The sequence below is a fragment of the Squalius cephalus genome (genome assembly GCF_949319135.1).
Source record: "Squalius cephalus genome assembly, chromosome: 5".
Taxonomy (NCBI): Eukaryota; Metazoa; Chordata; class Actinopteri; order Cypriniformes; family Leuciscidae; genus Squalius; species Squalius cephalus.
The window spans coordinates 26,922,549-26,937,912 of NC_137126.1; the positions used below are offsets into that span (position 1 = coordinate 26,922,549).

General features: G+C 45.8%; 1 protein-coding gene across 4 annotated transcripts in view; it reads right to left on the minus strand.

Moving 5' to 3' along the window:
- bmp2k (BMP2 inducible kinase) overlaps positions 1 to 4,785 on the minus strand; it is a 37,716-nt gene extending 32,931 nt beyond the window's left edge. For 3 of the 4 annotated variants that reach the window (XM_079872951.1, XM_079872950.1, XM_079872949.1), the window contains exon 1: positions 3,724 to 4,657. In XM_079872951.1, coding sequence (XP_079729077.1) covers positions 3,724 to 3,868 — 145 coding nt within the window. In that variant the 5' untranslated portion in view covers positions 3,869 to 4,657. Of the gene's footprint in view, positions 1 to 3,723 lie in introns of all 4 variants that reach the window. The other variant, XM_079872952.1, reaches the window with a different exon arrangement.
- Between the last annotated feature and the right edge of the window lie 10,579 nt (positions 4,786 to 15,364).

The following is a 15,364-nucleotide window of genomic DNA, read 5'->3' on the forward strand; positions in this document are numbered from 1 at the left end:
GGTGCCCTTCATTAACCATAACTAAGGGTTTTCTTAATATAAGGGTTTTCATGCAAAGTGGGCCCAAACAAATTAAATTTCCACAGTCACAAGAGCTGCAAGATTAAATTCAAGTTTAAAGGCAAAGTTCAAAATCTCATCTCAGTCTTTAGCGGTGACGTCTTTAGTGCAAAAGAATGAAACCCAAAGGGCTTTTTGCCATGCAGGATGGCAAAAAGAAGAGAAGTAGAAGTTTAGACCTGTATTGATACTGAAAGATATTCATGCATGTGACAAAACATGCGTTTGATGCTAGGAAACAAAAAGAATGCTTTCCAATAATTAAACAGAATAGAGGCCATAACAAACACATGTCAAAAGACTTAAAGGGATACTTCACCTCTGGGAAGATGAATGTGTATTTAAAATAGGTCATTTAAGTAAAAGAAATGTGAAGAAATTTTTGAATTTGGAGCTTTCTAGACTGAGAAAAGCCAGAAAATGTATTTTTGGCTTATGTGTATAAAAGACAACAACTCCCAGAATGCACTTGCTTCGCTGCCTTAGGAGGCCACGCCTACCGGTAAGGGAGCGCACTCAGCGCAGTTGAAAACAAAAAGGCTAGCCTACGTGATGAGTTTGCCAGGGATTTAGAGTTCCCTCAAAATGTCCGGGATTCGGCTTTTGCGTTCTACAGTCGCCATCCATTCATCATGTTTACTGTGGCGAGCAGGACGAGGCTGACGGCCGCGGGAGAACGGCGCGAGGCCGGTGGCGTCATTACTGAAACGCGCCGGGTCTCGCATCGCTCACGGAGGAGCAGGAATTTTCTTAGCAATGGTAAAACGCACATCAACCGATCACTTGTTTAGCGTTCATGTAAACACTACATTCAGATTCACCAATCGGAATGAATTCAGTTAGATTGAAACAAGATGTGTGCATGTAAACAATGAATGGCGACCGCAGAAAGCAAAAGCCGAATCCCGGACATTTTGAACGATCTCGCCCGCCGGACAAGTCCGGGAAAAGGAGGATGTAACCCCTACTTACTCAGCTTTCTCCTACTATACAGCTTTCTCCACAGAACAAGAGCCTGCTAGCTTAGCTTCCAAAGAAAGACGGCTGATACTGTGTACATTCTGTGAGTGAGATCCCACCCTCTATGGGCGGGTTGTAAACATGCGGAACAACGCCATCTACTGGCTGTAGTCTTTAGCCTCTGGCCAGAAAATCCTCAGATGACGCAAAATGACGATTTTTGCGTCATCGGAGGATTTTTTCCAGACAAAAAATACATAAATCTCTCGTCTCAGGGGGATATGAGGGGGGAAAGCATGGTAATTCGAAAATACTACAGGTTTTCTACTAATACAAAGCTTAATGCTAAATCCTGAAGTATCCCTTTAAGTTACTGGGTGACAAAATGACTCAACCCTCCTTCACACATACACTTACGCACACCTTCAACTGTCAATAGGACATACAGGCCCATAGCAGAGTAGTAAAGGAGATAACGAAACCAGAGTGGCTCTTAGCACAGCAATTCTGCCAGCACATGCTCAGTGAGTGGGGCAACAACTCTGTACACCACTCATTCAAGGTCAGTCCAGTAAGGCTCCTATCGAAAGTGCAGTAGAATGTTACTGCTCCTTACATTAGGAACCGCTCTGAACCGGTTTGGTGTCAAGTGATAGGTTTTGTCTTTAAAAAAAGATCAAAGACCAAAGCAGATTCTACCAGTCACATTTTGAAGAAGTGAAACTGGGGAAAATACAGAAGTCATGAGCAGTTTGTTGACAAAAGAAAGCAGTTCTTACAGGGTTTGTTGACAGAGGTGAGCAGGTGGCTGGATTGACACAAAGCTTGTTGGCGCATTTTGCATTTAATACAAATGAAAACCATGAACGGCCACTAATTTACTCTGAGAATGTAAGACAAAAGATTTTTATTCTGTTCCGACAGATGAAAAATCAGCTGTTTTACTGCTTTACAGACTTGTGTTCAAGCCTCATAAAACATCTCATTGCACTACAATCACATGGACAGGCTCTTTGAGAGCTGCAGGGAGCAAATGACAGAATTAACCACCCATCCAGAATCATAGTCCCTGCCTCGCCCAAATGCCAACCCCTCCTTAGCCAACTCCCCAGCTGTCTCTAATGAGCTGCTTGAAATCATTTATTGAAATAATAAAAAGGGAGCATGGTGGTCATTCAAGAGGGTCAGGATCAATAAGCAAACACAAAAGAAACAACTTCCATCACAGGACGGTGATCTGCATTGCCAAGTCTGCCAACATACTTTTAACAGGTGGTCAAAACAACAACAGAAGGGCCACAAACCACCTATCCATCACTTGAACAGCATGCAGATAATGTGGATGTGATTTTCCATAAAAATACGAATTCTGTCATTTTTAGAAGCACATGAATTTGTTTTGTGGAATACAAAAGATGTTATGCAGAATCTCTCCGTTTTCATCCATTTTTTACCACATCTTTTTCCATTAAATAAAAGTGGGAAGTGACTGAGACTGTCATAATCTCCTTTTGAGCTCCATAGAAGAAAGTCTATAGGCTTGAGCTTGTTGTCATTTTGTGCAAATGGACAAATTCAATTTTAAGGAACACCTTTAAAGTATAAAAAAAAGAGATAAAACCATTTGATAAAGCACAAGTTTATATTTAAAAAAACAACATGAAATAGCCTAAAACAAATCAATGAGAAAGTAAGAATAAAAGCACTTCAAACTCAACAGTTGTTGTTTGTGAGAGTGAACTTTTGCACTTAAGGCAAATTAAATAATTGTGTCCAGTCAGCAAGTTCAGGGCTGCCAAGCTGCTGTTCAGTGAAACTCACAGAACTGACAACATCTACATGGGAAACAAACACGCTTGCTCTAGTATTAGTCACATTACATGACAGAACTGTGAGAACGATGAAGTATTTTACATTTTAGATAAAGCTGAGCAAAACACTAAAACAGACTAACCACTGGGATATACTGAACTTAGCAGTTGAACATGCCATTAACTAATGTGCAACAACTGAGAAAGATAAGAGCGCAACAATACAATGTTTATAACATCAGACTACTTAAATCTCTTAAGTGAGAAAAACTTCATTCTAAAAAGCTGTGCCCTGTAGAGAGATGGTAAAATAACAGTATGATAAACTTTGTTTTACTATCTCAATATATGTTTGTGCCATGGCAAAGTGTAGGCTAGTAATTGTGCGGCAATAAAACAATTTAAAGTTTGGTCCTGAGCTCTTCACTAATCTCTTGTGCTTAAAGTTTAACAAGGACACTATTATTAAGAAGGCCATTTCTCGTTTTTGTTTGGTTTGCAGTGACAAACATTAGGACAAGATTTGGATCAGCCCAGGCCCCAGCCCCAGGCCAGACCTCCTGATCCAAAACCATGTGATCAGTAACCGCGACATAGCCAAGAAATTACATTAGATTATATGGAAGCATAATCTCTCTATCAATTTCTGGGAAGGACAAGCACCAAACTACTTCCTCTTTTCATGGCAAGGAGGAGCTAACGTTACATACTGTTTAAAGCGTTGATATGGCGAAGTACAACCTGCAGTAAACAGCCAGTCCAGACCATCCTTTCTGAACTGCTCATTGCTCTATAAAACAGATGTGTGGGGGGTTTGGGGGGCTCTTATACACTTCACCAGTAGGTTTTGCCATTCATTTGTATTGGCCTAAACAAATGCATCCATCATTACCTTCAGCGATCAGCTCCTCCACTGTCACTTGGTATCGACCGACAGCAAACACCTTCCCGATGTAGTTGCTGCTTCCAGTACCAGATCCAGACCCACCCCCGAGACTTCCGCTCTCTGACTTCGGCATACGCGAAAACTTCTTCATTCTTGCCTCTTGTGTTCCCGTCTTCCCCAAACGGACAGTTCCAATCAAGCCAAAGACGATTAAAACGCCAATCTGCTCATCTCCGCTCTTCTGTCCAGCATGCTGAGAGAGCTGCTCTCCTGAGATGCGCCAGGCACTTCAGTGCTCGAGGGACGCAGAAAGGCGTAGCTGAATGCTTCCTTATTTCCCCCAAAGCCCGATGAAGAAACTGCATAGAAGTAAACCGTCAGGGCAAGCGTTTCGTCGTTAATGAGTAACAACTGCACGAGTGATAACGTCCACGCTGCTGTGTTTTCAGGCCGACTCCAGTTTCGGCTGGCTAGCGAGCCTGTGCGGGAGCTGGAGAGACCATTCGCCTCGCTAACTGGCTAACAACGGCGAAACGCTCTGTTTAGCCAAAGCATGCTTTTGTGTTCAGTCGAAAGCTTAAATTGGTTGAAGTCCAGGTTATCTGACACCAATGTGAACAACAAATAGGCAGAAAGTGGGTGTGTTAGGCGGAGGCTACGCTAGCGAAACTATTAAACGATTACTGCTGCCACTTCCCCTTTGGATAGTTTAGTTAGCCAGCTCGCTAGCTGATTGGCTTCCTCTATCTGCTTGAAGAGGACACCGTGTATCATAGTAAAAAGTATTAACGTTACTAGAAAAGAATCCCGAAAACCTCCGTGCGGCCGAGCGTTTCTGGTGTTGTGAACAGCGTCTGTTGTTTCTTTTTAAACGGCAGAGCGGTTCCTCGTGCTCTGGAAGTCCCCCGTCACACTGATAAAGTTCGAACTCTCGTGACTCGCCGGAGAATTGGTGGGAGGTTTGTTATCGCCCAATCCGACTGTCTGACAACCTAACTTGTTTTGTCCGATTTCTTCCTATTGTCATGATTGGTGTGAGCGTGACGCGTCCTGTAGATGCTCTTCTCTGATGGGATGGCACGGATGACTGTCTCTGCCTGCGCTTTATTTATCAGTTTGCTTGATAAAGATATTAACCAATGTGTTAGTCCGTTGAAAGATGTGAATGGATTGGGAGTGTGTGAGGTGCTGATGTAGTGCAACTGGCACATTCCACGAATACTGTACACTTTTCTGTCCTACAGTTTTTAAGCACCAGATGCACAAATCCAACGTTTTGTTGTTGTGAGAATTATTGGATAAACTATAGGCTATTATTTAGCCTAGTATACAATTAACTTGACTTGAAAAGTAGCTTGCCCTTAAAATGTGGATTAAATGAGAAAACTAATTAGCAATATCAACTATTACCAAAATATCACATTCCTTTATTTTTTTTATTTTTTGTAATGATGTTCAAGGGGTCCATTATGTGGACTTTTGTAGGCTACAGTATGGTGGGATCTGGCATGACAAATAAATCCCATTACATTTTCTCAGTTATTAAACAAATTGTAGTGTCGACTATATTTCTCAAGTTCAACCATTCAAATTATTGTAAGAAAAAAAAACAACAAAAATTTTTTTTTTCTTCTATTTATGGGAAACATGGCATTATAACTAGTACATCATTTGGTCCCAAATATCTAGCCTCTACTGAGTGACATCTTTTAGGTTTAGGTTAAATTGTCCATGCGGTACCCATTCTTATTTATTTAATCCATGTCATATTTTGAATCTGAATGCTAAATTAATGTTTATTGTTGGAAAATAACAAAATAACATGGATCAGGGACCTGAATGATGTTGATAATTAACATTTAATCACCTCCTTTAATTTAACATTCCTAGGCAACCAGTAGTGGGAATGCCCACAAGCGACCTCACCACCAGCCACTGGCGACATGCAGCAACAAAGTCGCTAGTAGCTGCAGTCCATAAAACTTTTAGCTCTCTAGCGGTTTATAAGCAGAACTACATGCGTCTTGCGGAAGAACATTGTAGCTCTGTTTATGTCTATGACGAGTCACGGAGGTACGCAGGTCACGCTGGGCTACTCCGCAGTGGTACGACCAAACCAGTCTAAAATAGTCCGAATATAGACACTTATTATGTGTACCGTAGTGATTCAGGATAAGATAAAAACACGGTTTGGAAAGTGGATTCATGATGTACTCACTCATTATAATTTTTGTACGTTTTGAACAAAAAAAGTTACAGCCTGCAGCCTGCTGCAGCTTTAAAGGCACAATATGTATGATTTTTGGATTAAAAATATCCAAAAACCACTAGAACAGTGTTATAAATTTTGTTGACTTATACTTACATTATCTCAGATGTTTCCAAGAATGTTTAAATCCAGAGAAATTTTAACCAGGACACAGGTAACAACAATTTAGATGCATTTATAGACAGAAATCATTGTTATATAGCTCAACACTGTTAGTCTTATTGTTTGAATCACTTGTTTTCTAGATTTTCCATAAGTACCATGTTTTTTTTTAACATGCCTCAGAGAAAAACACTTTTTATCAAGTGGCTATAACATGCAGCATTTTCTCCATCATACACTATGTTTTCAAATTAATTGCATGCCATTTAGCAACACAAGCCATCCAGCATTTAATACGATACTTTAATATAGAACTAGCTTACTGCAGCATGCAACAAGTGTCTCATAGCACCCGTCGAGCGAACAACACGTTATAACATCATTTTGAACAGACAATGTAAATGATAAAACAGCGCTGCTACCCCACATATGCTTGACCTGAAGAAGCAGAAGCGGCATCTGCAGCATAATAAAAGTTCCTCTGCTCTCGAGCCGTGTCTCGCGCTCATCTCTCATTAGAAATCGCTCCAGCGGCCTCGTTCTGCTCCCACAGCACTCGGCCCTGCTCTGCTTCATACTACAGTAATAATAATCTCTTACATGAATATTATTTCTGCCCGAGTCCCGTCGGATTCTTTTCCACCAGCTGTGAGGTGAAGACAACAACTCCCATGATTCCGCGCTCAATCTTGGTGTCATCAAGCTACGCCTTTGTTTTTAATAGGTGACCTCTAGCAGCGAATAACTACATATTGTGCCTTTAACTGTCTATTTGTCTTCAAAAAAGTGTCATGCCCTATTTTCAACCCTATTCAAGAAAACTGAGCTCAGATGTTTTGCATAGTAAGTGGCCTACAGATTACACTCTAAAGTGCAAAATAATTAATTGCATGCATGCATAAGAAATAACAATCCAAGGCACTCGAGTAATTCGTTTTTTAAGAAAATATAAAAAGCCTGTGCCATAGCTTGTCACCTGTTTTTAAAATCTAAGCCATGAAAGAATAAAGGCTTTTTATATTTTTCTTAAAAACGAATTACTCAAGTGCCTTGGATTGTTTTTCTTATAAGTGGAACCATCACTACACCCAAAGAGCACTGAGATGAAGTTACACCCCATGCAGCATTTTTTGTATTCCTTGTATTAATGAATTGCATGCATTAAATATTTTTCAAATAGGTTTGACTTTTTTTTTTAGTTGAGTTAATTTTTTTATTATTATTATTATTGTTGTATAATAATCTATAAATGTATCTCCCACCTATAATTTTCAAACATGACACTCATCATTAAATTATAATAAGTTAATATGTTTAAACAGGAGACTGATTCAGCTAATTTAAGATGTGTCCCAATTCGGAGGCTGCGTCCTCCGGAGGTTGCATTTGAAGGCTGCATACTTCATCAAGGATGTCTTAAGAAAAGTAACAGTAATAAAATTGACTGGCATTCCTCGTGAGGTGTAAAATACTTGGTAACTTTTTTTAAATGAGACCGCCTCGATGACGTATGCAGCAACCTCCGGAGGACGCCGCTTCCGAATTGGGACACAGCTCCAAAGTTTAGAAAGATTACGTCAGATTGAGACAGTACAGTCTGGACTGAACACCCTTTGAGGGTCCTCAGGACAGGTACGTCTGTTAGACAGTTCATGAAAATGTCCTGCCTGCCCTCTAACGGTCAAACATTGCAAAATAAGCAGGTACTTCCCATAGACAGTATGGTACTTCCTCATCCCAGAAAATAACTGTAGCCTACATATTAGATGTTAAGATTTGTACATTTTCATACCACTCACATTTTGTGGATCAACAACTTTTATATTGTTAATTTTTGGATAACAATCATACATAAAATGTGCCCAGATCATATAGGCCTACACACGAAAACCGTGAGCTATTTAAATTTAGAAAGGAAAAATGACAAGGGCTGTAAAACGGAATGCATACAAAGCTTGTACAAATGTGACGGCTATCTGATAATAGCTACAGATGTAGGTCGATGGAGAGGTAGAGGACCGAATTGGAGTCTGGGATTATTACATGGGATTAATGAGGATCTGCTGTTCCCTCAGGCACTTCTCCACCTCAATACAGATCAACTCCCCTGACTGTGCGAAGTTTCATCAGCGGCAACTCCCTGAAAAGATGACTCAACGATGTGCACATCACAAGAACACCCATATCTTCATATGCAGTTCAGGGCTCAACGCTAAGGTTTTTTCTACTGGCCTGGCTGTGCACTCTACTGCCTAATCATGTGCGTCAACTGTCCCGAGTGTCGTTCACACGCTGCCCCGGGCCTTCGGGCAGTCCTTATTTTCGAGACCTGCAATGTTTAATAAAACATTTGGGAGCAGTGATTTTTGTATAATTATTATTATCATGAGTAGGCTACTGTCATATTTGAGTTAAATAACTGAGGTCCGATTTTTCTTTTCTTTTTTTTTAATCAAAAATGGGGTAGCTATTTGTCTTACACTATCTACAAGTCTGGCTACAATTTAATATTGTAAATGTGCAATAAAAAAAAATAAAAAAAAATAAAAAAACCTCAAGCAGGAGCTATGTGGACAGGGGAAGGCCATTAAAGGGTAACTAAACCCTAAACCAACTTTTTTTATTTAATGATCTGTAAGAATGAGGCTTTATTAGTGCTGTTCATTGATTCAAGTAACTTTTTTGACATTTGGGTATGAAGTGTTTTAATTTTACAATATATGGTGTAAAAACGTCTGAGTGCTGCCCTCTTAAGGTTGAACGGTGGCTACTGCAGTTGAATTTTCCTATTGGATGTTGCGGTGGCAAGTGACGTAAAAGGTGGCAGGTGACGTAAGCAGGTTCCAGCTCACCACGCCCCTGGTACGAGCTCACCACGCCCTTGGTATGAGCTAGCGTAGATTTATCTGTGTACAGTGGTCAGGAGGGTACGTAGGTGTAGTGTTGCTGGTTGCAACAGCACTGCTGGACTGCATAGCTTTCCAGCAGACTTGGAAAATAGGCGCCAGTGGTTGCATGCACTTGGCCTGGAAGACCGTGAGTGTGAAACCTGCATTTTCGCGGGATTGCTTCTCCAACGCAATAGAGGTGGAAATGGGCTTCTCCACACAGCTCGCGCTGAAAAGCGAGCAGTGCCAAACGCTGCTCGCTCCCCCTGCATGGACTCCTCCACCGCAGCGGTGTCTTGATGTGAGTGATCATATATATTTTAATCACAATTTATGGTTAGGCTAAAGTTATTCCTCTGGGGTCGACAAACGCGTCGGCGCATTTTGCTGGATTTTTTCACACAGCGGCAAAATATGAATATGCCTATATAGAGAGCGCGCGCTATTGACATGAACTTGATAAAACCAGAGAATGACGGGCTCTGATAAAACTCATCAGATGCATGTACTTTACGTCGTCTTGCGACCCTGTGAGCAAACTCCATTTTAGAGTCTGACAGCAGGTCTCAGGTGCACGCCCCCCGCTCACGGTTCGTCCCCTCTATCTCCGCTGGGGTCTGCCCACTTTTCTAGCATTTTTCAAATATTGACAGTGGGTGGAGTCAGGCTCTGACCAGGGGTTTAGTAACGGTACGTTCACACGGGGCGTCAGCGTCAACGCTTGACGGAAGGCGTGGCTGAAGTTTGGCACTGACGCCATGGTCATAGCAGCGTCAGCCAATGAAATTAGACAGGAACTCAACAACAAGCTTCATTGTCATTCAACGGTCATAAAGGACCCGGTGATTGCCCACCGCAATAATTAGTTTCTCATTTTAAAATTTATCCTCAGTTTGCTGCTCTTGAACAGGATGAACGTGATTGGCTGCCGCCTGGCTACTGTATTTGCATAGAGCGATCTGATTGGCTGACGCTTCCGTCGGCGGCGCTTCACTGGCGTTGCTCGCGGCAGAAGTTGAAAAATTCTCAACTTCTGCCGCGAGCAACGCCAGTGAAGCGCCGCCGACGGATCCACAATTCTTTTCGGCAACGCTTGACGTCACCCATTCAAAGTCAATGGGAAGCGTTGACGCTGACGCCCCGTGTGAACGTACCGTTACCCTTTAAAGGCTGGAACACACCAAGCCGACGGTCGGCCGTTGGGCAGTTTTTGTGCGTCGGCCGACTAAGTTTCCTCAGTGTGTTCTGCACCGTCGGCTGAAATTGGTCCTCGTCGGCCGTTTTTCGGCCGATTCGACATGTTGAATCAGCGTCAGGCCGTCGGTGAAAGAGGGAACTCCGATTGGCTGTAACGAGTCAGTGCACGAGAATAAAACAGCGAGCAAAGAAGTCAAAACGGTAGCCTACAGATAGAAGGCTGTTCAAATGTTACGTCATCTTACCTGAGTGTTCCTTCCTTGGCGAATATTTCAATATTAACACGAGAGGAGTGGAATAAAGAAAGTGTTTAGCAGGTTTGATTTTCAGAATGGTAAGCGCGCACTGCTTTGTTTACGTTTGTGTATCTGCAGCCGGGAACGTCCGTTTCCCTTTTTGAATGATGAATATAGATGAATATATCTGCAGAAAAAGACAGTTGTCTCATTTACACGCAGGCGCAGAACGCGCTTTCTAGCTGACAGTCGGCACGACTCGGCAGTAGTTCTCTCGGTGTGCTGAAGTGCAGCTTTTTACCCCGACGCGAGGCGACAACACAGTCGGCTTTCATCAGCGCTAGTTCGTCGGCGTCGGCTTGGTGTGTTTCAGGCTTAACAGACACTCAATACATTTTTCTTAAAGGGGTCATATAATGGTACATGCACTTTTACAAGTTGATTGTACTGAAATGTGTGTTGGCAGTGCCTGTACACAACCATCATAAAATGATAAAATCCATCCAGTGTTTTTTTTTTTTTATAATCTTCTTATATGTTCTCTTTCATAGGTTCACTCAACACTGCGGAAAGCGCAGTGGGATATCCTCTGGATGTGCCGATTGCCTGAAGCCCTTATAGAATCACGCCAATTCATTGGCTGATGGCGCTCGCGCAAAGCTGGCTCCGCCCCGACGCTCTTACGTCGTAGCATGATAAACGTGCGCACGTGCCATCATCTCCTCAGATTTCTCTGCCTTCACGAAGCGATCACTTCTGCTCTTCGTTCGTTTTTTTTGAGCCAAATTTTCTAATTCAACTACAGCTTTCGTCTCGACACTTCAGCGACTGGTATAAGTGGAACTCTGTTCTCCTTACAGTGAAGTGTCATGGATTATCGACGCTGCTCTCCACCATGCGTTCGTTTTATTTCGAACGACGACCCTCACAGTAGGTGTGTTAAATGTCTGGGTTTTTCGCATGCGTGTGAGGCTGTATTAGGATTGTCAAAATGTAAATTTTGTGACAATCTCCTTCTCAAAACCCTCCGCTCTAGACTCGCGGTGTTTGAGAAGGAGTCATTAGTTTCCCCCCGTCGCGCTCCCGAGACTGCTGAGGCCTCTCATGGATACGCAGCCTGGGGCTCGGATGTTGAGCTCGAGGATATTGAGTATGAGCAGACGGGCCTCACCCTTTCTCTCCCTCTCTCTCCCGAGCACGCACGTGGCGCATTCGCGCATGATTATTTATGCCCCAGCCCGGGAGCCCGCAAATCGGTTTCTTTCGGTCTGGATGACGTGATTTACACTGCAGCTTCCGACTCCGAGGATTTCGGGCCTGCTTTGACTGATGACGTTATCCCGTCTAGCGGCCAGGACACGCGGCCTACTCCGGCCTACACGGAGCTTATTGACGTGCTGTCGCGCGCAACAGAGAAGCTCTCTATAGACTGGCCTGATGAGCCCCGCGAGTCTCAATCATCCAAACTCGACAAGAGATTCCTAAGTGGCCCTAATTCTAGGCCAGAGCGAAGAGCGAAGAAAGCTGCCCTTTTTCAGTGATCTGCATCATGAGATCTCCAGATCCTGGAAGCAGCCTTTCTCCGCACGACTAACTAATGCGGCAGCCGCTGACCTCACCAACCTTGTTGGTTTTGTGGAGCAGGGTTATTCCACTATTCCAGCGGTCGAGGACATGCTGGCTAACCACCTTGCCCCGTCGTCTGCACCGTCCTGGAAGTCGCGTCCCCTCCTTCCTTCCAAGGCTTGTAGGACTACTTCCTCCCTTATTGGGAAGTCTTACATGGTGGCTGGTCAAGCAGGCATGGCCCTGCATACCATGGCCATCCTTCAAGCCTACCAAGCGGACGTCTTGAAGGACATGGATGAAGGAGATGGACTGACGCCCGAAGCTGTCAAAGAGCTTCGCAAAGCCACAGATCTGGCCCTAAGAGCCACTAAACACACTGCTCGGGCTGTGGGTCGCTCTATGGCGGGCTCGGTTGCCGCAGAGCGCCACCTCCGGTTGAATCTTACAGAGATCCAAGACAGGGATAAGAGTTTTCTCCTAGACGCCCCTATCTCCCACTCCGGTCTTTTCGGGGAGGCAGTCAACACGGTGGTTGAGAAGTTCCGTGCCGCTAAGTCTCAGTCGGCCGCGTTCAGGCAGTTTATGCCCAGCAGGGTTAGGGAGCCAAGAGACTCCAACCCTCCCCCTTCTCAAACCCGAGAACGTTCTGCTCATAGGGCTGAGTTCCCTACTAGAAGGAGTGACCCGGCTCATCCCCCACCAACTACAGTCTGGGGAGCCCGCGGTCATCCGTTTCCCCGCCAGCGCCCTCACAAGTGCCTTCAGCTGAAGCGGTCCAACAAACGGGCCGCTCCAGCCTCCTCGAGCCGTTCCTGACCCACAGGTCAGAAGAAGGAGAGCCTCACCAGATTGGGACAGACCGCGCAAGCGTTTCTGCCCTCCTCCAACCGGCTCTCCTCCTCCAACCCTGTCACCTTCGCCACCCAGTGTGTTTTGAAGTGCAGGTCCTGATTCACTCTCTTCACCCAGTCCGGTGCAGGAGGAAGGAGACGCGTCTTGCTTTCTCCCCTCACTCCCGGTGCACGTTACACCCGCCAATCGCTTCCGCGGAGGCACAGTTCGTTTTCCTCTGGAGCAGGCGGACCCAGTTACTCCTATCCAGGCGGTGGTACCCCCCAGTATGTGTCAGGACGCCAAGCGCTCTCCTCCACGGTCAACCACGCCGCCCCATGGGAATCAGCGCGACACCCTACTTCAGGTATGTTCCTTGCACTGCAACACTCCTCTCCCTCTATCACATTTACCAGGGGTATCGCCTTGGATCCTTCACACAGTCCGGCTCGGCTACACGCTTCAGTTTTGTCGCAACCCCCCCTGCTTCAACGGGGTCTTTCCTACTGTAGTCGACAGCGCCGCTCAGGCTTCTGTACTACAACAGGAGATTTCATCCCTTCTGCTGAAGGGGGCGATAGAAGAGATTCCTTCGGGGGAAGTCAAACAGGGCTTCTACAGCCGTTACTTCCTGGTCCCGAAGAAGGGAGGAGGCCTGTGGCCGATACTAGATCTTCGCCGGTTGAATTTCTCTCTTTACAAAGGGAAATTCAAGATGTTGACGCTGAAGGCTATCATATCTCATATCCGGCTGGGGGACTGGTTGTTGACAGTAGACCTCAAGGATGCTTATTTCCACATCCAGGTCGTACGGCGACACAGGAAGTTTCTCAGGTTCGCCTTTGGAGAAAAAGCGTACCAGTACAGGGTCCTCCCCTTTGGCCTTGCTCTAGCGCCAAGGACGTTCACAAAGTGTATGGATGCTGCTCTGGCCCCTCTGCGGCTCCAGGGCATCCATATACTCAACTACCTGGACGATTGGCTCCTTTTAGCCCACTCCAGAGAGTTGGTGACTCACCACAGGGACATTGTCCTCCGTCATATTCAGTCTCTCGGTTTGAGGTTAAATACGGAGAAGAGCGTTCTTACTCCAGCTCAGAGCACGGTTTTCTTGGGGGTACGCATGGACTCCATTCTTATGCAGGCCCGTTTGGCTCCTGCACGGATTTCCAGTCTGGTGACATGTCTGACCCGCTTTGCGCTGGGCCATCATGTTTCCGTGAGCACCTGCCGCAGACTTCTGGGCCTTATGGCCGCAGCCTACCCTGTGCTACCTCTAGGGCTGCTCCACATGAGACCTTTTCTGTGGTGGATGAAGCTCTCAGGGGCTCGCCCCACGGGGCCAGCCCTTCGCCTATTGAAAGTGTCGTGCAGTTGCTTTCGCGCCCTGACGATCTGGCGGGACCCCCTCTTCCTTCAGAAAGGGGTCGGTATGGGTGCGGTATTCCGTTGCCAGATGGTTATAACGGATGCCTCTCTGACCGGCTGGGGAACGGTTTTCGAGGGCAGACCAGCGTGTAGGGTTTGGACTGGCGAGACCCTCTCGTGGCACATAAACAGCTTGGAACTGAGGGCTGTCTTCCTGGCTCTTTGCCACTTTCTCCCTTTCCTCGAAGGACACCATGTCATTGTCTGAACAGACAGGGGGGTTCACGATTGCGCACCCTAGACAGGCATGTGCGTCACCTTCTCCTGTGGTCCCAGGACAAGTTCCTCTCTCTGAGAGCAGTTCATGTCCCAGGGATTCTGAACCTCGCAGCAGATTTCCTGTCGAGGCAGAAGCTCAGGTCGGGGGAATGGATGTTGAACCGCCAGACGGTGGCCCTGATCTGGGAGATGTTCGGGAAAGCGGAAGTGGATTTCTTTGCATCTCAGGAGTCGTCTCAATGCCCGCTTTGGTTCTCCCTGAGCCCTCCAGCTCCGTTGGGAATAGATGCAATTCGCCCACCCATGGCCGATGCAGAAACTCTATGCCTTCCCGCCCATCAAACTGATCCAGGCGGTTCTGTCCAGAGTGAGGGAGAGCGGAGTCCGCCTCCTTCTGGTAGCCCCATTCTGGCCGTCCCAGCCATGGTTTTCGGAGCTGATCCCTCTGTTGGAATCCTCCCCCTGGGAGATCCCGGTCAGGGAGGACCTGCTTTCCCAGCTTCAGGGCAGGATATGGCATCCTCGCCCCGACATTTGGAAGCTGTACGTTTGGCCTATCAGAGGCCGTTAGCTTTAAGCTTTGATCTCCCAACCGACGTTCAGGAGACCATCGCGAGTGCTAGAGCCCCTTCTACGAGGAGGCTGTATTCCTCCAAGTGGAGGGTGTTCGAGGCATGGTGTTTAGCACATGATAGGAACCCAGTTAGCTGCAGGAAAAGTTTGCTTCCGGAGCGGCTGCTACCACTCTCAGAGTATATGTCGCAGCTATTGCCGCTCATAGAGAATCAGACGAGATTCCCTGGGAAAACTGAGGTTAGTTTCGGCCTTCATGCGTGGGGTTAGGCGCCTGAAACCGGCTTGCTCCCCTAGAGGACCTGTCAGTCGTCCTAGAGGGTTTGACAGAGGCT